Here is a 24,503-nt window from a genome sequence, read left to right as displayed (position 1 = left end):
GCAACACGACAGCTACGTACAAACAGATAGCTGTGTAACAACTAACCAGTGCTAATTAGCTAGTTAACAGTTAGCCAAAGCTCAGGCACAGAGCTAACAGGTAGATGCTTCAGTAAGGGGAAGCTGGATTTGGTTTTTTCTTTTTTTAGTGTTTTCTTTTTTCAATTTGGGGTCAAAAAATAATGACAAGTGACCACCAACGTTCCCCAAACTGACAAAGACTAGCAGGCTAATCTTTGCTGTAATATGAAAATCATCAACTTTTAGAATTATAAAGATATATCCGACTTATTCTCTAATGTAGATATAACCTTGTAATACTAAAAACCCCCTTTCACACACACACACACGCACCGCAACCTGGAAATCACTCGGAGGAGCTTTGATCCGAACATTAAAACGGACTTTAACCTTCCAGCTACCTCAGTACAAAGTCTGTGTAATGTCAGATTAAGCCCAAAGCTGCGTGCTACATGTGTGAAAAAGGGGGCGACTCCGGAAAATACCTGGATCTGATTTTCCGGATTGTCTGTAGTTCATGTGTGAAAATGATTTTTTGGTGTCTAATCAATCAACTTTTAGCTCATTTATATAAATTATGTGTTTTAAAACATTAAAAAAACCAAACAAACCCCCAGCCTTGTTCCCTCTGTCAGCACCATGTATTTCTGATTTAAGATGTGTGTTTTGCAGCTACAGAGCGGTGCAGTGTGTTTTTTTTGATTGTCTGAGCAGCTCAACAGTCTGTTTAAGTGTTAATGTGGTCGCTTCTCGCTGCTCACATTATAAAACTACTGCTGCTGTTTTCAGACCGGACTGAGGTTTTTTGAGGAGTCTGAATACACAACAGTTAATAATCATCATCATCATCATCAGTTTTCCTTCAGCTCACCTACATGAACATATCCCAGCCTGGCCGTTCTGCACATTATACTACCCGACGCCACGTTTCCATGGCTGCATTTGTCCTGAACGCACCCCAGCGCTGTGAAAACCAGCTTAAAAAAAAAACAACAACCCCAAAACAAAACGCTCTTCAAAACTGGACACACCAGTTTTATTCAGGTCCAGCTGGTTTGCTCACGGTTGCTCGTTTCATTTCCCACCACAGCGAGCGGGGGTGCATTCACTCTCAGCTGACCAGCTTTGGCAGAACCGTCCTAGGCTGGATGTTTCCGTTGGCGTCGGTAATCGCTGCCAAGTTAGTCCTGGTTTTGGAGGAGGAGGACGTTGTGGTTGCAGAGGTGGCGGTTAGTTTGGAGATGGAAGTGATGCCGCCGTCTGTGGTTCCCCGTTTGGACGAGGAGGTCTTCTCCCCCGTGGTGGTTCCTGCCGGTGGTTTCGGGAGTCGCCTCCTCAGCCACGAGTGGCGCAGCGCTTGGCTGGGCGTCATTCTGAGCGCCGGGTCCCACTCCAGACACTGTTTTAGGAAATCCAGGAACAGCGGGTCGTCGCAGCCTTTCAGCGCTGCGCTCCAGTCCTTGCTGCCCGGCGGGCCGCGTACCTTCCCCCGCCGCGACCGGCCGCCGTTCAGCACGGTGGTGCCGTCGGGCAGCGTCGTAACAGTGCAGTACCGCGGGTAACCTTTGGACGACACAAAGTTCTTTGCTCGCTTGGAGGCGTCGAGGAGCTTCTGACTGGGCATGCCAAGCAGCTCGATGATGCAGGCCAGCTGATCTGCTTCATCTTCGCCCGGCAACAGCGGGTAGCCGGTCAGGAGCTCGGCCAGGATGCAGCCCAGAGACCACATGTCGATAGGCATCCCATACCGTGAGCCTGGAGGAGAGAGCAGAGGCCAACCAGTCAACATCCAGAAAAATCATGAACACAAGTAATATCACAGCAAAGTCCAAAACTGTTGCCAAGTAATCTTAAACCATTGACTCATTGATTAATGGATTAATAGTCTGAAGCCAATGGACAAACAATGAATGTGGTTGTTTTTACATTAAAACAGTTGAAGTTTGGCAATGGACCCTTAAATCTGTGCTTCTGATACTTCCTTCAACTCACCAACAGGAAAGATTTCAAAAGTTTGAAGTCTATCATATAGAAGTATTAAGTCTACAAGTTCGCTGATATGAGCTGAACACCAAACCAAACTTTAGTTATCCTTCATGTTCCTTCAGTTTCTTACCTAGAATGACTTCTGGCGCTCTGTAGAACCTGGACTGGATGTAGGTGTAAACTCTCTGATGTTCATAACAGCTGGAACCAAAGTCTATGACCTGGAGACAGAAAGCAAGACGTTTTATACATGAAGTAACACGCCTCTTTTCTTTTTATCAGCACACACTGAGATGCCGCTTCACCTTGATACCGCTGCGTCCCTGCTGCTTCAGTAAAATGTTCTCGGGCTTGAGGTCGCAGTGGATGATGCGGTTCTTGTGCAGCGAGTCCAGACACTGCAGGATGGAGTGGGCGAACTTCCTGACCAGCGGGAGGCTGAAGCCCTGGAACTTGTTCTTCTTGATGAGCTCGTACAGGTTCATGCTGAGCAGCTCGAACGTCATGCAGATGTGGTTTCGGAAGGTGAAGTTCTCCAGCATGTGGATGACGTTCATGCTCGAGTCTTTGTCCTGTTTCCTCAGGTGCTCCAGGATGCGGATCTCCTCCGCCGCCTGCCGGTGGAATCGCTTCTCGTTGCGGACCATCTTCAGAGCCACGTGGGTCTGCGATCTGTGGTCGAAGGCCTTCACCACCTGCAGGGAGAGAGACAGACAATTCTCTGATTAATATTTCATCTATTAGACACAGATTGTAGTCAAGACTGCACCAACCGAGACCGAGACATTACCGAGACCAGAGAGTACCGAGACCAAGACAAGACCAAAACCATATATATCAAAGGAAAATCATAACAAAACATCAAAATGTGAGTTTTCTTTTTATTTAAGTTTCTTTTTTAAATATATGCAACAACAAAAACAATATTTGCTCTGTTGTTTTCAGAACAGCACAATTTGAAGTTATTAGCTGTTTTTGAGTGGCTCCTTTTTCGCTCTTATCAGTCAGGCATAGACAAAAAGCCCATCAGCGGTGGTCTTGACTGGTCTCGTTAAAAAAACCAGAGTTCGCCCAGTCCGAGACCAAGAACCCCAAAAAATGGTATTGAGACCAAGACCGATCTCGAGTACTACAACACTACTACGACGAGCTGAGGAAGCGTCTGATGTGGAGTCAAGAAACACAGAAGAACTTTATCATATCATATCATGTTGGCCCATATTTTATTCTCTAGATTACATTTGAAAAGTGGGACTAATCTAGTCTTCGACAATGAGACTGCTACATGTTCATAAAGGAGTTTTGCAGTCCCAGACAAAACCCCCAACTCATTTTCCAGTCACTTTATAATGGTAAATGGACTGTACTTATATCGTGCCTTTCTAGTCTTTGCAACCACTCAAAGCTTTACATTACATTCACATTCATACACTGATGGCAGGATGCCAACCTGCTCATCAGGGGGGAATTTAACCATTTATTCTCCTGGGAGCAATTTGGGGGGGGGGGGGGTCTTGCCCAAGGACACATCGACATGTGGACTGGAGGAGCCGGGAATCGAACTGCCAATCTTCCAATTGGAGGACGAGCGCTCTACCTCCTGAGCCACAGCTGCTTGAAAAAAATAGCACAGTCCTGTAGTGTGAGATGCTCGATCGTGTATCATGACAAAAAGGAAAGGAGCAAGAGGAGGAGGCAAGACTGCAGATTCCCTTCAACTACCTGGTGAGTTAAAACATTTATCACCTTGTGTGCACCCTGTCAACAGGATTTAAAAAAAAAAACCTGTCAGACAGTCTTGAGATGTAAATGTCCTATAGCAGAGAACATTTAGTTTAAGATGAGAGTCACATGTCACATTATGGGTTGTTAGTAGTCTAATTCTGCAGCGTGAGAGAGTTTCTTTAAGTTTGTTTAGTCTGTTTTATCTTCTAGCTCGTTCAGTTTAACCTGCAGGAGTTTCTGAGGGCTCATTTAACTTGTTTTGCTGAAAAAAAAAACACTCTAAAAATAAATTCCTGACGCCTTCACTGCACAGCTGCACAAAATGGAGGAAATATCACCTGTCACAAAATGTTACAATGGACAGAAAGACACATTAAATTAAAAAAAAAGGTTCTTTTTTGTCTGTAGGTGGGCTGACGTCCGTTAACGATTATGAAACCAAAATAAAGACGGCAGTATCAGCGGTGGCAGTTCTTTTAAAAAGTAAAAATCAAGCTATAAATGTTGGTATTGTCCTTGATCCAGACCTCAGCGGTCACAACAAATCAGTTACAAAATCAGACTTCAATCACTTTAAGAGTGTCACAAGGATCAGATAATTTGATGTCAAGGCAACATAGAGAGAAACTTGAAGATGCTTTTAACTCGTGCAGGCTGGAAGGGTTGCAACAAGGACCAAAACCCTCAGCATGCAACTCCAGCTCTCAGATTATACACTAGCTACCTCATCAGCTTTAAAACGCCATCGCTCGTTCATAAAACCACTGCAGGATTTACCTCCTAGATACCTTATCAGATCTCCTAAGTCTAAACTAAAGATGGTGAAGCTGCCAAATTTTCAAATCCAAACCAAAGACCAACCTTTCAATGTATTTAATGTGGTCCAATCAAATGGTAAATGACTGTACTTATATAGCGCCTTTCTAGTCTTTACGACCACTCAAAGAGCTTTACATTACATGTCATTCACCCTTTCACATGCATTCATACACTGATGGCAGGGGCTACTCATCATTTAACCATTCATTCTCATTCATACACCGTTGGCACAGCAACTGGAGCAATTTGGAGTTAAGTGGACATGTGGACTGGAGGAGCCAATCTTCCAATTGGAGGACGACCGCTCTACCTCCTGAGCCACAGCCTCCCCGCCAATCAACAATTTTATATACCAATACAGCTCATTACAAACCAACTTGCCCTTATTATTATTATTATTATTGATAAATCAGCAGCAGTATTAACTAGTGTATTAAAATAGTTGCACCTGTCCAAAGCTGCCCTTGCCGATGACTTTCAGGACTTCGTAGCGGTAGGCGATATGGTCATGTGGGACGTGGATGTAGGATCCCTGATCGTCGTCGTAGCCGCTGTTGTTGGCTCCGCCCATGACTCCTGACCTCTTCTTGGCATTCGGACCAACAAAATACACTAAAGGGAGGATGAAGAAAGACGATAAGATTAATGGATTATCAATCACTCTCAATAGAAATCATTAAAATCTGCTTTATGGATTTTACCTCAATGACTACAGACAATTGTAGGAAAGCAGCAAATTTTTGATGAACTTGAAACCCGCTCACCTTCAGGATAGTTGAAAACCTCGTGGTGTTCGAACGACGACATTTTGGCCATGAACTGCTTCATGGACTGGTCCGGCGTCAGGGCGGTGGGCTTTGGCTTGGTGTCCGCAGACTTGGTGGAGGCGGCGCTGCCCTGGCGGAGGTGATGGGAAGGCTCCGAGGCCGAGGTCTGGCGGTCCGGCAGGGGCAGGCCCGGCCGGGTGGAGCTTAGCGGAGCCAGGCCGTTGGGTTGGGAGGTCAGGACCGGACGCTTGTTGGTGTTCTCCTCGTATAGCTGGGTGACGTGGACCTGCGACTGCGACGACAGCTGGACAGAGTCCGACATGGCGGCTTTAGAGCCTCCCTGAAGAGAAACACACCGAGATGTCAGAACAGAGAAGCTACAGATAACATTCACTGGGCAATTAATTAAAAACGACATTTAGAAACTCTAATCGACTTAATCTTGCTCATGTCAGTTAATGGTGGTGTTCACTGTTGCCATGACAGCAAAGGTTGCATATCTTTAAGGAATTTGAAAACTTCTCCAGTGATGATTTTAACCCAAACCATGATCTTTACATAGTTCTAATCAAGTAAACTAGACATTAAACCACAGCATCACACCTTAACCCTCCTGTGGGGAGGAAAGGAAAGAAGGGAGGAAGGAAGGAAGGAGGGAGGGAGGGAGGGAAGAAAGGAAGGAAGGAAGGAAGGAGGGAGGGAAGCGAGGAAAGGAAAGAAGGGAGGGAGGGAGGAGGGAAGGAAGGGAGGAAGGAAGGAAGGGAGGAAGGAAAGGAAGAAAGAAGGGAGGGAGGGAGGCAAAGAAGGGAGGAAAGGGAAAGAAGGAAGGAAAGGAAGGGAGGAGGGAGAAAGGAAAAGAGGAAGGGAAGAAGGGAGGAAAGAAGGAAGGTAGGAAGGAAGGAAGGAAGGAAGGAAATAAGGAAAACATGTTTATTTTCACTCCCTAAAGATCCTCATGTGTGAGGGCAGCAGTGGAAAATACTAAACTACAGAAACTGTGAAAATACATCATTGTTCATCAAGGGTGGAGATAATCCTTCATTAATCGTAATCCAGGTTAAAAGTTCAATTAATGGTGATTTTGATTTTTGATAGATTAAAATGCATTTTCAGACTAACTATAGACAAAAAATAAGAGTAGGAGATGTTTATTCATAAGTGCTGACTGTGCAGGAGACTGTGTTTTAGTTTTAGAGTTATTATAGACAAAATGATTAAGTGCCTCACTGAGTAAAATAAACAAACCGATTAACTTATAATTAAAATAATTGTCAGCTGCAGCCCAAAGGCCAAACATCTGAGATGTGAGAGTCAAGCTGAGGTTACGAGCTGCGTCTGAAAACCAAACCCAGAAGATAAACAACTCACATGAACTTTATTAAAAGATATTCATCTGTTGGCATAAAAACAAAAACACTTCCTTGAATATATGAGAGAGAGCGAGAGAGAGAGAGAGAGAGAGAGAGAGAGAGAGAGAGAGAGAGAGAGAGAGAGAGAGAGAGAGAGAGAGAGAGAGAGAGAGAGAGAGAGAGAGAGAGAGAGAGAGAGAGAGAGAGAGAGAGAGAGTGAGAGAGAAGAGAGAGAGAGAGAGAGAGAGAGAGAGAGAGAGAGAGAGAGAGAGAGAGAGAGAGTGTCTTACTTCCTGCTCACAAATTAGTGTTTGTACTTTAGACAAATAAACAGACACACTCTCGTTCTCTCATTCTGTCTCTTTGTCTCTCGCTCTGTGAGTCACTCCCTGTTGCCGTGGTGACCAGCACACCTGGGTCCTTTCAGATATTCAGAGGTGCATTTGGTTTCAGTGCACACACACACACGGCTCAGTTCAAAGACCTAATAACAATAATAATGATGTGAGTGAGTTATATTGATATTACGATAGACCTGAACTCACCACACTGTTCTTGCCGTTCTACTATTTGCCTCTCCAAAATCTCATTGTGTAAATATTTTGCGATGTCAACTCTGTCGCAACATCGATACTGAGGTATTTTGTCAAAAGTATTGTGACATTTGATTTTGTCGACATCACCGGTGTGTGTGTGTGTGTGTGTGTGTGTGTGTTTGTATAAGCCGACTAGCGACTATGGGGCCTGTGGTGTAACGATGAGGAAGTGAATCAAGAGGTGAAACAATAACACAAACACACACTCATTATAGCTTGACTCTGTGTGTGTGTGTGTGTGTGTGTGTGTGTGTGTGTGTGTGTGTCATCTCAGATTAAACTGTTTGGCTCTGCTGACTCCTCCCTTACCTGACAACACCTTGACACACACACACACACGTTTGTACTTCTATACTTCTGAGGACCCTCACTGACATGATGCAATCCCCAGCTCCCCCAACACAACCTCAACCATCACTAAACTAAACATCTCAACCTCAGTCCTGAACTCTGACTGAACCCAAACTAGAGCTGGGCGATATGGACAAAATCAAATACCTCGATATCGAAACAATATTATAGAGATGGCTCTTGATGCTTGAGACATTTTTGATAAATAATCATCAGTAATGTGGATATAATGATAAAGTGAGTAAAAGATAAATAACAGAACAATCTGGTAAGTTCAGATCATTACATCCTTTACTGTAATGCAGCATTTAAAACCAGGAAACATATCGAGATATTACAATATCCACACTCTAAGATGATATCTAGTCTCATATCACGATATCGATATATTATCAATATATCATCCAGCTCTAACCCAAACCCAAATCCACCTCTGACCCCTAAAACCAGGTCTGAACCGTCAAACAGCACGTTAACGGTCCATCACAAATCCTCAATACTAAGATCTAAAACTCACACCAGTCCTCACAAAGATAGACACACACACACACACACACACACACACACAAACAACTAAAATATGTGTTTTTGTTTTTCCATGATGCTGCCAAAACCCGATACCTTTTTTAAAAAGGTATCAACTGAAATAAATCAATACCAAGTAGTATTGAAACGTCTCCCGTCAAACGATACCTACAATCAATCCTTTTTGCACTCAGGGCTCGAAAATATGACCATTTGTATTGACTTGCTCACAGCCAATCAATGCAAGCCTTCTCAGATCTAATGACACAGTCTGTGGTGGTATTTTATACATTTTAATGCTTCTATTCACATGATGGGTATCGAGTTTCAATTGGCGTCGATATCACTTTAATGGTACTTGGATTGGAGCTGGTATCGTAATCTTATTGTAATACCCAGTTCTACTAATAATCACCATTAAGGCCCATTTATACTCAACGTTAAATACGGATACAGACGGAGCCTTCTGTTCGTGCTCTGCGTTCATTTCGTCCGTATTTCTGCACGTTTCCATAAAGCGTACAGATACGGACCAAACGGAGCAGTACCACCGGAAACCATGGGGGGGGGGCAGTGTTGCTGTCACTACTCCATACGTAGCTCTAGTGCAAGGGACTCAAACGTGTGGCCCGTGGGCCAGAACCGGCCCGTTAAGGGGTCCAATGCGGCCCACTTCCTTCCTTCCTTCTTCTTTTCCTTTCTCCCTTCCTTCCATCTGTCCTTGCACCCTTTCTTTCTTCCTTCCTTCCATCTTTCCTTCCTTCCATCTTTCCACATCACATCCTGGTTTTTAATAATTAGTCAGTAAACTCAGCATCGTCTGACGCAGGCTGGAAACTCTACACTTTTATTTACAGTTAAAACATTTCACCGTGTGTTTCATCTCCTGTCAAAGCTTTTCAAAATAAAACCTTTGCTATTGAGCGCTGTCTCATTATTATTATTAAAAATAGTTTCCCCTCGATTTTATTAGTTTTGAGATCGTTTGGCCCCTAAATCGTAATCACGATCAAATTTCGATTAATTGAGCAGCCTTAGTTGAACGTGACATGAACAAACAGACGGGTGATTAAAACCTTCACCTGTTTGACTCTGATCAGAAGGTGACATCAATTCATCAATAATACTCTATGTTCACTTTGTAGTAAAGATTCAGAGGAGCCTGAAGAAAACCAAGTCTGAAGAAAACCAAGTCGTGACATTGAAAACACATTGAAAGTGGTTTTTCAAGTAGCACTGAGTCCAACTGGCATTATTAATTATTAACAACACCGCTGCTGTTAATGCTGCTGATATTCTGGAGTCAGTAAATATTGATCATCTAATCCTTTTCTCTGGAAGTTAACATCATGAGTCACTAAAGCATCTACTATAATATGCTATATCAAACCCTGCTAATGCTAACAGTAGTAGTGATATAATAAAAAGTAATGATACCACTCAGAGGATGGTGTCAGTTCCTTTTATACCATTAGTCTTCTGTGTGTGTGTGTGTGTGTGTGTGTGTGTGTGTGTGTGTGTCCTTCAAGCCAGCCTATAAACCAATCAGCTGTTTAAAGCATCCTGGAGCAGTGAGCTATTATTAGCTGCGTGGCTACAGCTGACCGTTCCTGAGAACTGCTGCTCATGTTTATTGCTTCACAGAGCTAACTGTCGGCTAACGCGCTAACGGTATCTCACGGGTCAAACGGCGGCTTACTACTGTCAGTGTGGTTCTGATACGGTGTTGATGTTTTATATCCAAACACATGATGGTTAGCTAAACTGATTCACCAATGGGTCAAAACATAGTCGGGCTGCTCCAGCAATGGTAAGAGTGAATTAAATTAAGCGTTGAGCGTCATCAGTAGATTCAAACAAACACAATTTTCCTATTATGGTAAATAAAATGGCACAAAGTTAACACATGTGGCTCAGGGGGAAACTGATTAAGTTTACTGATGCTTATCAGCTGATACTTGACCCACAAAATAAAAAAGACAAGCGAGCTTAAGTCTAATTCAGTTCATATTTCAATATTTAATATATAAGTTGATTTTGTTAAAGTGCATGTTGTCTTTATTCAGACTCTACAAGGTGAACAAATCACGTGAAAATGATGCAAAAAACAAATATACACCGTATTTCAGCAGACACAAAAGTTTAAAATGTAACGTTTGAGTAATAATTAAAATATTGTGTATTTGAGAAGCAGTTTGATGCACCGATGGACCCAGTCAGTCATAGCTAAAGCTTAATAATACACTATCTGAGTTTGTCACCAAATATGTTATTTCCCATTAAACAAACTTATCAATCAGATCAGAATTAAATAAAGAACTTTGCCTGACTGTAACTTAAGTTGCAAAAGTTATCGAATTTAGATCAGGAATCTCTTGCCAATTAATGTTTGGTAATAATTTGATACTGGTTTTAATCAGAAACCAGTGGAAACACCTCTAACATATCTGCTTTTAAGTTGATGTGTTGAGCTTGTTATCAACATTATCATTCATTAGATCATCATGTTTCTGTCCACCTGCTGAATATAAGTCCAATATTCTCCCTCTTTTAGCTCTGTTTTTGTTCTCCACCAGCTCCTGAGGGGAATATCTAAATGCTCCACTATGTTCACCAGCTAGTCTACAGATAACTGTGTTTGTTCGGTGCTGAGCAGGAAGTGAAAAGAAGCTTATTACAGCTTTTTCTCTGAAAACGACGCTATGATAGAGCTGAGAGCTGGAAAGTAAAACAATGAGCTGAAACTCAACTATAACGCTCCGTAAAACCGGCCATTTGGAAGAAAGTAGAAATAATATGAGCAACATTATCATTCATTAGGAGTCATGTTTCTGTCCATCTGCTCAATGTAAAGTCGAATATTCTCTCTTTTTGCTCTGTTTTTGTTCTCCACCAAGTGTACAGTAGAAAACAACACTATTAGAGCCCTGAGAGTGAACCAAAACAGTAAAAGTTGCAGCCGTACAGCTAAACAATGAGCTGAAACTCAACTATAAAGCTCCTTAAAGCTCGAGAGGAGCTGCAAACTAAAACCTGCAGGATTCAGGAGTGAAGGAAGGAATGGTGAAACAGTACATTATTGTAATAAAAACATTGATCGTAGCTGCTCTAATACGATCTGTTCCATCTGTGCAGTGGTCAGTACTTTCTTCAATGGTTAGAGTTAGAGCACTATTAAACCTTCAACTGTCACAATATGATGAATTTAGTAAACTCGGCACTGACTGTGTTGTATATAAATTAAAGCAAAGTGTAAAAATAGATGTGTGTGTGTGTGTGTGTGTGTGTGTGTGTGTGTGTGTGTGTGTGTGTGTGTGTGTGTGTGTGTGTGTGTGTGTGTGTGTGTGTGTGCTCGTACCGTCAGGGGGTTGTGGTTGATGTTGCGTAGCGGAGGTAGAGCGATGGGTGATGTCGTCTGAGAGCCGCTGTGACCAGGAGAGTAGACCGGCTCGCCCACTTTGCCTGAGAGAGACAGAAAAAAGAGATTTAGCTTTAATTCTCAGTCAAAAGAAGAAAATCAATATCCGTTTCATTTCAGAGACGCATTGAACACGGGGGAGGAAACTCCTGAAAAATACTCTTTCCAACACCTCCAGTTTATGAGCTGTATCTTGTTTATTGAACGAGAGCAGGAATAGAAATGTAAACAGAGGATATTGTAAGTTTTAGTAGCGGTTAACATCGGAGCTACTTGTTAAGAAAAAAACGCTGCCAGGTCTGAACTCTACACTACTGACAGCAGAATATAGACCTTTCAAAGTACAACGTGTATCGATGCCTCTCTTTAACATACCAAATATAACATGACACGACCACCGCCGCCGCCACCAAAAACAGCGTCTTATGTAACCCACATATTAGGAACATGCTTGTGAATCTCTCAGATAGCAGAAAAGTGGAACCTTCAACACTTCGGTTCAATCAGTTTATGATTAGATGAGTTTAGAAATGACTGTCTGAATGCTGTATTACTCTATTTTTAAGATACTTTTTGAAACTTTTAGGCCAAATACCTCGATATCAATATTACAACAATACTATAGAGATGACTGTCAATGCTTTCACTAAATATTTACACTATGAAATCTTTGATAAATAGACAGAACAGCCTAGAACAGTCTGGTAAGTTCAGAAAATTACATATTTTACTATAATGCAGCATTTAAAACCAAGAACAGAAAACTGATGACAAATCAAGATATCGATGTAATTTGAATATATTGCCCAGCCCTAATTAATGTCTCTTTTTCCTTTGTTCTTTTTTAACATTGCATTATGCTCCTTTTAATGTAAGGCACTTTGTGTGTGTAATTTCTTTCATTGTAGAACACTTTCTTGTATAAAAGGTGCGACTCAAATAAAAAAGGTAGATATCAGCTGTATAGAGTCCTAAAATATTCCACAATGAGCTAAAAAAAAAAGTAGGGTCCATGACATGTACACTACTTTCTGCTAACAATCCCACAATTAATATTTTATTATAGATGTTCTTCATTTTATCACATCTTCACTTATATATTTTACATAAGCAGGACCTGAGTATGTTATTTCCTTCTCTATCATGTATCTATACGGCTTGAAGCCTTGAAATGCTCCACATTTTTAAAACACAACTACCATCACGTGGCTCTACAGCAGATGACGACAATGATTAGTTAGTATCTGAAGTGTTTATTAAACACACTCTGGCAAACACGTATGAATATGATGGGCTCGATTTATCAGACAGATCACATTTGAGTAGAAACTTTGCCAATCTTTTTTGTTTTAGCTGCTCAGGAGGTAGAGCGGTCGTCCTCCAATTGGGAGATTGGCGTTTCGATTCCCGGCTCCTCCAGTCCACATGTCGATGTGTCCTAAGGGCAAAGACACACCAATGGTGCGCCGACGCTGTATGAATGATGTGCAGGTTGGCACCCTGCATTGTAGGACTGCCATCAGTGTATGAATGTGTGTGAATGGGTGAATGACATATAATGTAAAGCACTTTGAGTGGTCGTAAAGACTAGAAAGGCGCTATATAAGTACAGTCCATTTACCATGACAGACAGTAAACTTTAATAGTTGACTTGACTACAGATGGGCGATGGGGCCTGAAAATAATATCACGATATTTCAGAGTAGTTTCGTACTCAACCGTCTGCTTTAGCGCGAGGCGGTGGAGTACGATGGTTGTGTTGTTGCTACGGTGTTGTCGCACTAACACGACTGCGGTTTATTATCTGATCTCTTATTACCAAACCACTTCCACGCTACTGAAACCACACTATTTTTGGAACTTCCTCCGCCATGGAGCCGGCAGCGATGTTACTTTCGCTTTTAGTCAGGCTCATTGTTGTTGTGCATAATGGTAAAACGTCTGTTCATCAGCAAGTCAGAATACTGTCATTATCAGGATATTATATAATCGGAAACAGGCTTTTCTGTTTACTCAGGCACTGATTGCAACAAAATCAACAACAAAAAAAGATGATTTTTTGGTGAAACTGTTGGGTTCAGTCTGAGTTGGTTTCACATGTTGGGCCAAAACAAACAAACAAAACAACATCTACTTTTTAAATGTAGCAAATCTCTAGAACAATCATTTCATGTCTTCTTGTTAGTAGCGGTGCAATGATATTAGAGTTGCAGCGATTCATCAATAAGTTGTCAACTATAAACTATTTTGTTGTCAACCATTTTGATAATCGAATAATTGCTTGGAGTCATTTTTTGAAGAAAACATGTGCACCGTGACCTGATGTCTGAGGGAAAATTTGACCTGAACAGCCTTAAACAGTCTTGAACCAGACTAATGGGGCTTTCCCATTATACAGTTCTAGCACAACTTGACTCGGGTTTTTTTGCGTTTCCACTAGAGATAGTATCTGGTACCTAGTACTTTTTTAGTACCTGCTCTGCTGAGGTTCCAAGCGAGCCAAGCCGATACTAAATGTGACGTCAACAGACTGCCGGCCACCGATTGGTCAAAAGAGTTGTCGCTGGAAGAGTCATGAGCCGTCCCACACAAGAATCAAACTCGGCATTTTTAAATACCGGCAACAGCGTTACACCCATATGGCTCAATTTAGTTGCTTTGTGTGTGACAGAAAGCCACATACAGCAGCAAGTACACCACTGCCTCCATGTCCTCCATGTCCTCCATTGTTTATGTGTTTGTGTCGCATATAAAACGAAGTCACAGCAGTTTCGCGGAGCCGTGCTATGACGACCCCGCCCACGATGAGTAGGTACCTTTTTGTAATGGAAAAGGTCGTTCCTGGAACCGAGTTGAGTAGTGCTGGAACTGTGTAGTAGAAAAGTGCCATAATTGGGCTTTTCCATTATACAGTTCTAGCTCTACTCGACTCGACTCGGTTTTGGTACCAGTTACATTGCTTTCCATTACTTCACAGTACCTCATCAACGTGGACGGGGTCGTCATAGCATGGCTGCATGAAACTGCCGTGACTTTGTTTTATAAGCGACACAAACACATAAACAATGGAGGACATTAAGGCCATGGTGAACTTTGTACTTTTTGTCACGCACAAAGCAAGAGAACAAATCGCTGTAGCGCTGTTGCCGGTATTTAAAAATGGCGGGTTTGATTCTTGTGTCGGACCTCACATTCATGACTCTCTGACCAATCAGTGGCCGGCAGTCTGTTGACGTCACATTTTAGTATCGGCTCAGCTCGCTTGGAACCTCGCCAGAGCAGGTACTAAAAAAAGCAGCAGGTACCAGCTACTATCCCTGATGGAAATGCAAAAAGAACGAGTTGAGTCGAGTAGTGCTAGAACTGTATAGTGGAAAAGCGCCATAAGGCTGGTCCAGACTGACTACAGTGACCTGGAGCCGGTCTGCAGGCTTGTTGTTCCACAGGTTCATTCAGTCTAAGGAGGATAAAGGTTTTATTAAGCCTGATAATCCCTGATACACCGCCTACCTTTCTATACCTGTTCATTCCTCGTCTCTCTGCAGCTTCACCTCTTTAAAAATGGCAACATGACAACAAGACAGGCCAAAGGTCAGAAGTCATAGGAAACCAGCTATCTTACAACAGCAGTTACCGACTTCGCCTTTTCTGATTTATGTGGTTTCCTGTTAGTCCCCGTAAGAAAAACAGCAGAATGAAAACTGGCGAGAGTCCCTTTAATCCAGAAAACCAAACTGGTGTTGTAGCTGGGAGAAAAACTTCCTCACATTACAGGTCATGAATGGATCAGAGAGTCACAAGCTGAAGCCAGAAAGCTGTAGACCAGATCAATCTATTACATTAGAATGAACTGTTTTGATAATTGATTAATCACTTTAGTCCTCTGTGACAGTAAAATGAATACATTTGGCTTGTCGACTGTTTGTTGGGACATTTGAGGTTGCACCTTGAGTTGTGGGTAAGGCTCTAACAATTATCTCCATTATTTATTAATGTATCAATTGTTTGTTTTCTGGATTCATTGATTAGTTGTTGATTAGTCTTTAAAATGTTGGAAAATGCTCAAGATGCAACCTCAAATATCCACAGCAGTCCTTACCCAAAGATGTAGAAGATATTTAGTTTACTGTCATAGAAAACCATAAAATATTTGCTCATTCACTCAAATCTGGAAAGCTGGAAACAGAGAATTTGCACATTTATTCCTTTAAAAAAATGACTCAAAATGCTAAATTGATTGTCAAAATAATTGGTCATTAACTAAATCAACTAACTGTAGCAGCTCAGACATTTTTATAGACCAAAACAGCCAACTAATTAATCAAGAAAATAACTGACAGATTGTAATTAATGGGGGCAGTGGTGGCCTTCCTGCCCTCATTACTACCACTGAGGTGCCCTTGAGCAAGACCCTTAACCCCGACTGCTCCAGTAGAGCTGCTCAGTGGCAGCAGGTCACACTGTGGTTTTACTGGGAGGCTTCCAGAGGTGAAAGAGTCTGAACAGTCTTAATGTGACCAGGGCGTTCCTGCAGAAGAGGCTTCCTCTCAGCCAAACTTCCCTAAATAAATAAAAGGTTACTGCATCTGCTTCTCTCTCTCTGAGTTGCATACGTCATCTTTACTTTACTATCAGAGTGACTGAATCAGTAAACAGTGAAAGCAGCTCATCCAGAGTCTCTGCCATTATACAACGCAGCTCACCACAGAACATGCTGCTGCTGTCTTTATCTGACTGCTGTAACCGTTGAGTGATCTGCCGCAAGAGAATATGTAAAGACAATAAAAACTTCCAAAGTCCAGCCGTGCAGATATAGAACTGAAACAACTAATCCAATAGAAAGCCATAAATATAACAGAAACATTTTTCAGCTTCTTAATTGTTTCTTTTCTTTCTTTGACATACATAGCAGGGAAGATTTTTGGCTTTTATTCTGTTGGTTGGACAAAATAAGCAACCTCAAAACATCATCTTCAGTTTTCAGGAAATTGTAATGACATTTTTCCCCATTTTCTGATATTTAATAGACAATTAATTGAAGAACTGACAAAAACCTGTGTAATAACATCTGTGTGTTTGGCATTGTACTAACTAAACTGCTAAAATGCACAAAATACACTTCTTCTGCCTCCTAACACCATCAGGAGAATACTTTCTTTGCTTATAGACAATGCACATCAGCACATCTACATCTGCTGTTACTTTTCTTGCCTGTAGGCAGCGCTAGCTTGACCAGAGCTGCACATGAATGGGACCCAGGCCTCATGTTTTGGAGATTACTGGCACATTTTTCTGATTATTGCAGCTGCTGGAAACATGTCAACAACTGTCCAGTTATCCACCGGAAGAATAAACTGATATGAAACCCCTGCAAGGAGACAAAGCCTGTGCGCTGTTGTCCGGCTCTCAGCAGCTTCCTGTGTCGGTGCGGCAGGTTCAGGCAGACAGATGGTCTCCGCTGCAGCTCTCCGCCTCTAATCTTAACGCTCACAGTAATCCTGCTAATGAGGACGACTCGGAGACACAAACCACATTTAACAACTGCACAGATCCACATTGCAACGTGCTGTTAAACTCGTACAAAACTAAAACTAACAGCAGCACATGCAAACAACACTGATGAGTCTGCATCTTCGCTTCGATCCTGCTAATGAGTCGAGGCTGGGACAAATAATCAATATCATAATACATGCTGTTGCAGTTTTATCAATGCACTTATATCTTCTCCTGCAGATTAGTGCTGAAATGATTTGGATCATTTTCACTTATTTAAGTATATAATAGAGCACATCAAACACACCCAACAGAAAACAAACTCCATTCAAATTCATATTACCGTAAAATAATGCCTTTTCAAAAAGATATTGATCAGTGTCAGTGTATATCTTAGCAAATATGCAAGAGGAACGTGAAGTACAGTCAACTGTGGCAATAAGTGTTTTTTAAATTACTTTTAATTGGCAGATTTAAAAAAGGAAATTATTGTTTTTATAAGAAAAGTGAATACCAGCACACCTACAACTAACTATTACTTTCATTCTCCATTCCTTTGTCAACTGATTAGTTGTTTGGTTCATAAAATGGAAGTCCAACTTTGAGCCCTAAAATGTTGTTTTGTCCTAACAGACAGTCCACAACCCAAAGACATTCAGTTTACTGTCATAGAAAACTAAAGAAACCAGAAAACATTCACATTTAAGAAGCTGGAATTAGAGGATTTTGGCATTTTGTGACTGAAAAAACAATTATTCCATGTTTAAAATAGTTGCTGATTAATCTTCTGCTGATCGTCTAATCATTGCAGCTATAATTACCAGCCAATACCACATGACTGTACTGTTAATATGGTAAAATACCGGTGACATCAGCCCCACTGGGCTCTAATTGAAGTTGTCTGTGGAGTGTGTTGCTGGCTTCTCAGCCTTCAGCTCTACAGTATGTGACAATACTGTGCTCTAACTCTCCAGTACATACTGATAATGTAACAGGGATCTATAACTGTGAGCACATACAGTGTTCCACGTTGCGAGCCTGATAGATGCATACTAACAGAGTGGAACAGCGGCGTGCTGAATGTGAACTCGACACCGCGCTGGAAATGCCAGAGCGCCGGCGAGCACGCTAGGCATGCTGCTCGACAGGACGAGTGGGAAAATCTGCAGCAACGTGACCGTACACATGCAACGGCGTGACGACCGGGAGGGTTGCAAACGAACAGAGGTGCCGTGGGGGGAAAAAAACAAAACAAAAAACAAAAAACCCCAGCTGTACAAAAGTTCAGAAAGTCACCTGGAAATTACAGATGCAAAGATGAAATGCCCCCCTTTTTTTCTTTTCTACTGGCTGACATTTTACTTCTGTCCCTCATGGGTCATCGTAGGTGAGTCTATTTGGATCCCAGCTGCATACTCTACTAATTCGAGCAACATTTTTGTACTGTAGTGACTTAACACTGTAAGAACAACTACACTGAGTATAATGAGAAGGTCAATACCGGTTCATTTTAAAGGCCTCAGTGTGGCTCACACAGAGTGCCTGTCAAATTGTCCAACATCATCTGAAATGCCTTTTTCAATCGCAGGTTGTCAGAGGTTGCATCCAACAGTTTTTGCAAATTTCTCAAACAGACAGTCTGCTGCACAAAAAACAAAGCAAATATAAAATCATATAACCACATAAAACCAACTCCAATAATGTGAGATAAAAGAAAAGAAAATGAAAAAGAAATAAAAACAGTGAGCAAGGTTTGAATTGGAACCAAATGCAGCATTAAGAAACTGTCCAAAAAATGTGCACTGTCCCTGTTTTACTGCGTCAAGACTACAAAGAGAACCAAAACATCATATAAACCAGTTCCTTTGAAGCACATTGAGGCCTTAAAAATCACTGTAATTTGTGGTGAATGTCATACTGGACATATATATAAAGAGACTGCTCACAGCTGGACAAAAGTCAAAAATGTTGGACGTTGGTCAAAACCCCAAAAACATCCACTTATAAATCATCAGTGGAAAAACATTATTTGTTTTGAAATTCGAAATTGGACTGCATTGTTCCAAAGTCAAGAGTTTCATTGACTATATATTACACACCGATAATAGATGCTTTCTGGTTTATAGCATGAAACTGGGATCCAAACTGAAGCACAACTGAAAAGGCAGCCTGAAGCAGCACAAACTGTACTGAAAAAATACTGCTCTCCAAATACAAACCAATGACAAACTGGTTATAAAACCGTCAATATGATGAATACATAGAGTAAATAGAGGGATTAAAGATAGAAATAGCTGACGTGAGTTGTACGGCGGTTCCTGCATACTGCTATTACAAAACAATATGACAAACAAGATGTTATCGGCCCTTAGGATACACTTTATAAATATCCATAAAACTAACACGACGAGCTGATGATAAACATTCAAATAGACATTACATAACAGGCTAGTTGCTTGTGTTTACATTAATGTAACTACATTTGTGTCTATGCGCTGACAATGTTGTGCAAATATGGACTTGTCACCAAAAAGCTACTCGTGAAGATATTCAGTATCCAGGCTACACTCATGCTAATACTTAAGCAGGCTAACAGTAGGCTGGAAGTAGCCCTACTGCCATTAGAAGGGCCTGTTGGAAATTAGCACCCACCACCCATGGGTGAATTTGTGTGCTGGCGGGTTCATTCCAGTCAGATGTGATCCAATTAATCTTAATGATCAATATTTTGGTTAAGGCATAACAGTGCCCTTTCCACAACCCTAGAGTTAGATCCGGTCAAATTATATGTTGGAAAATGGAGAACAGCAGAGAGTGGGAGTTTGTCGTCAACATGCATCAGACACTCAAAAATCCAACAGTTTTATCACTAAATATAAAAGTGGGTGGTAAAAATGTTGAGTGGCTGGTAGATTTTAGAATTTACTAGTCACAGTGGCAGATGGACAAAAAAGTTCATTTCCATCCCTGGCCTGTTATAGTAGCCTGTGTTTAAACTGACATTCAAAGCTCTTGCAATGGGCTAGTAGTGGCCATGATGATGATGCTTTGAGTTAACCTTCTTGTAATTAAATTATCCGTCAGGCTATGTTACTACTAGCCTGACCAAACCAATTTGAAAGTTGGAACATCTGACAATCATATCGACTCATATTTACAGCTGCATTGATTATTCGATTATTGATGGCCAACAAATTAATCATAAACTATTTAGATAATCGACTAATTGTTTCAGTCACTAGGCAAACATGCCAAACATTTGCTGGTTCTAGCTGGATTAGCTTCTTTTTTTCTGATTAACCTGGATATCAGACATAACAAGACATGCTCAGACATGAAAGACTCTGCAGATTAATCAACAATGGGAATAATCGTTAGCTGTAGCCCTGCTTATATTGACTATTTTAAGAATAAATGAGATCTCCAGTAGTGTAGTGTTTTACAATGTTGGTCAGCCACCTTGCGTAAAACAAAGACCACCTCTGCTAACATCACTGAAAATAAACAAACTTTTATAAAACAAAATAAACCTTTAATTCATAGTAACTAGATCTACGGTACAGCTAACACGGAGAAAAACATCAACTTATTTGTAGTGTGATCAGTTTAACTGCCAGCTTTTTATTTTGATCTTGGACATAGATATGTAGATATACTTTTAAGACAACACTGTTATCTCTGAAATCCTGTATGTTTACACACTGTAAGGGATTATGGACTTTTTTTTGTCTTCAACACTTTCATGCTCCTGCAGTTCATGAAAACTCTTAATACATCCATGGTTGTGGAGCACTTCCTGTCTACTTTGGATCCAGCTTGGACCAGTAACTGCAGTTAAAGGGAAAATGTCTTCATTTTATTTGATAATCGAAGTTGTGCAAATATCTATAAATTACTAATCCGGGATCACAAATGTGTTATTTTTCAATCCACTGCACCTCTCGGACTCCATATGAAACACGCAACTCTCCGTAGTAAACATGTAACATTCCACATAATAGGAGAAATGTATGCGATTTTTACTAATGTAACCAAAGTTGCACGAAATATCTCCTCTGAGTATGAATTACCAAACCAAGATTATAAATAACTAAACCAACAGCAAAAATTACTTGTGTTTTTGACGCACTGTCCTTCCCGGACTCCGTAAGAATCGCGCAACTCTCCATAAGAACCATGTTACATCCCATGTAATAGGAAAAATGACTACGATTTTTACTTTCGTAACCAAAGATGTGTGAAATATCTCCCCCAAGCATTAATTACTAAATCGAAAGTATAAATTACTACACCAAGAGCGCAAATAAGTCATTTTTTTGGATCCACTGCACCTCCCGGACATCGTAAGAAACACGCAACTCTCAGTAAGAATCATGTGAATCTGATGTAATAGGAAAATTTACTACGATTTTTATTTCCGTAACCAGGGTTCTGCAAATATCTCCTCCAAGTATACGTCACTAAACTGGGATCACAAAGTATTGTTTTTATTTAATCCACTGCACCTCCCCAGTCTCCATAAGAATCACGCAACGTCCCATGGAATAGGAAAAATGATTACGATTTGTATTTCCGTAACCAACATTGTTTAAATATATCTCCTTCAAGTATTAACTACTAAACCAAGAGCACAAATGAGTTATGTTTTTGATCCACTGCCCTTCCCCGTCTCCATAAGAATCACGTAATGTCCTACAAAATACTACAAATAAATGCGATTTTTACTTCTGTAATCAAAAGATGCCCGATATATCACTTACTAAATTAAATGTCAGCTGTCTGTAACCAACACAACTTCACTTGTACATTAATATTTACATTTGAATTTGATCACAGAATTCAGTGAACAACAATATTAGCATTCTAAACTTGCAGAGGATAATAATCATAATAATAATAATAATAATGTCCTTTAATGGTATTTAAAGGGACATTATCCATTTAAAAAACTGCAAAACAGTCACTCCCAATAGTTGCAGGCTATCACAAATCCACAGCAACCACTTTAACATGCATATTAATGTATTATAACCCTTTTTAACAGTCCATGAGTCTATTTTAGTGCTGACAGCAAGAAAAAAGACATTATACCGATGTTAAAATACCAAAGTGGAAGCAACTGACCTCTGACTGAACTGAACTGAAGCTTTATTTCTGTCTGTCGAGGTTGGAGGCCTAAAAATTACCCAGCAACCATAAAAACACACAAAACACAACCAAATACCACGTCTAGCTACAGTCACACGCACACCAAATGCGTAGAGAAATGAGTAAAAGTCGCCATTTACATCTACTGCGTTGCTTTTCATGCTTTAAAAACAGTAAAATTAGAAATAAATTAGCAGTAAACAGCAGCAGCAGAGGGAGAAAGCAGTTTCTTTACTGCTAAAAATAAACCTGACAGACAGGCGAAGAAGACGTCTGCTGCTGCTTTCATGTTTATCATTTACGCCGGATTTAACGGAGGCTGAAAGTCAGCGGTGTCTCTCCGCTAGACTGGCCGGGCTCAGGCGCCCTCTGGCCGGCTACAGAGGCTGTGCTTACCCGTCGGGAGGACCGAGGCTCCGGGCTTCTTGGTTAACATGGCGGCCGCTCCTCTCCTCTGGACACAGACGGACAGGACGCCTCCTCTTCCTCCATGCACAGCTCCTCCTCTTCCTCCTCCTACTCCTCCTCTTCCTACTCCTCTTTTCTAAGTTAATCCTTTTAAAAAAGATGAGAAGGGCTTATAGAAGTCAGGTTATAGTGCTTATTTATGGAACAGGATCATTTATAATGCACAGATCTCCTAAAGACAAGATAATGAATTACATTTATGTGTGTGAAGCATATGACCCTTTATTAATGATTTAAAATAATAATAATAACTGCAGGCCTGATGGCTAATCAGTAACTGTAACTATCAAGTAATTATTAACTACCCATAAACTTCTTGTGTGTGAATCTAGAAGATGAAAATAATAAAAATAAGCACATTGAATGTGTCTTTAGGGTAAAATAAAACATCTGTAATAGTCTTGTTTTATCACAACAGCAATTATAAAGAGTTTTTTTTTTGAGAAGCCTGCAAAATGTAGAGACTGCATTTACACTAGAGGGGCTTTGTGTTGCTCCCTGAACCTTCATAAATCATCATAATAAATGATCAGCAATCATTAATGAAGGTCCACATGTTTCATACTCAAGGATAAGTCAGCAGGTCTGCAGTTATACATGATTTTAAGTCATGTATAAAGAGTTAGAGAGAGTATTTCACATGTTCTAATTAAGTCACCGGGTCTGCAGTTGTACTTATTAAGTCATTAATGAAAATAATTAAAGCCTGCAGTTGTAAAAGTTATTGAATTGTTACTGAATGGATTCTCTTCATGAGCAAGACCAGCAAGAATTTCACCGTATTACATTGATTAGCTGAGCTCTCTCCATTATGATGCCAGTGTGCATCACAAACTGATGTATGTTAAATACTGCATCACATTTATAGTAAATTACACTGTGTCCACAAGATAACATTTTAAAAAGCACATTTTGGGACTTTAGAGGCTCGATAATAAAGAATTCTGCAATGACATTATATAAAATATGATGAAATCTATGAAAGGTTTTGTTCAGAGACCCAGCAGAGAGCAGAATAAGACAAATGCTTCAGGAATAACACCGCGCTTGTAGTCTATAAGCTGTTAGTAGTTAACCATTGTTGGGAATAAGCCTCAAAGGAATATTATACTGCAACAATACAGAGGCTTCACACTATTCATCATGTGTAACTAATGAATGGGTCAGGGTTGATTAAGTTGAATATACTCACCAAAAGGAGGTTCAGAGGATGATTTATCCCATTTAAACTATGGAGGGCGACCTTTTTTCCTGCGTTGTAAATCTGCCAGTGATGCTCAGGGTGCAGCGGAGCAGAGTGGTATCCTCTGCCTGGTCCTGTGTTACCCAAATGAGGACATTATCAATTACAGAGTGTGTAATTGTTTATCATGCTGCTTGGAGACCAACAGCATGTTTACATCACAGACGAAGCTGAGAGCTGTAGGTTCTCTGTGTTGCGCTTCATGTTTGTTCATTCATGTGTGTGTGTGGTCTCAAGTTTCACAGCTTTTAGTTAAATTACAGAGCGGAGCAAGCTTACGTAACACACACTTGCAGAACAACCTCGTAAACATACAGCTGTGTTGTAGAATCACCATCATGTCACATTGTTTTTAGAAGATAGACTTGCCACAATGATAATTTCAGTGTATTTCCTACGACTATAATGTTATAAAATGCATCCAAATAGTAGAATCAACATAAATTCACTTCAGCATTACAAGATTTTACTACCAGATAAGTATGGATGCATTAAAAAAAGGGACTTGTGTGCACATGTCCAGAAGCCAAAGTGTCTGTCTGGAGTTGAAAAGTGAATAAAGCTCAGAGAAAAGGGACATAATCTGAATAGAAG

The 24,503-nt window shown here is 40.8% G+C and overlaps 1 protein-coding gene across 1 annotated transcript; it reads right to left on the bottom strand.

The window, feature by feature from the left end:
• Positions 1 to 1,097: 1,097 nt before the first annotated feature.
• dyrk2 (dual-specificity tyrosine-(Y)-phosphorylation regulated kinase 2) lies at positions 1,098 to 22,655 on the bottom strand. Its single transcript, XM_053343989.1, has 7 exons — positions 22,595 to 22,655; positions 11,498 to 11,601; positions 5,316 to 5,658; positions 5,000 to 5,163; positions 2,313 to 2,702; positions 2,138 to 2,228; positions 1,098 to 1,776 (listed from the first exon to the last, which is right to left on the bottom strand). The coding sequence occupies exons 1-7, from the start codon at positions 22,632 to 22,634 to the stop codon at positions 1,133 to 1,135; spliced, it is 1,776 nt and encodes a 591-aa protein (XP_053199964.1). The 5' UTR covers positions 22,635 to 22,655; the 3' UTR covers positions 1,098 to 1,132.
• Positions 22,656 to 24,503: the final 1,848 nt, after the last annotated feature.

The sequence above is a fragment of the Scomber japonicus genome, chromosome 23, assembly GCF_027409825.1.
Source record: "Scomber japonicus isolate fScoJap1 chromosome 23, fScoJap1.pri, whole genome shotgun sequence".
Lineage (NCBI taxonomy): Eukaryota > Metazoa > Chordata > Actinopteri > Scombriformes > Scombridae > Scomber > Scomber japonicus.
This window is presented reverse-complemented; position numbering and strand designations above follow the sequence as displayed.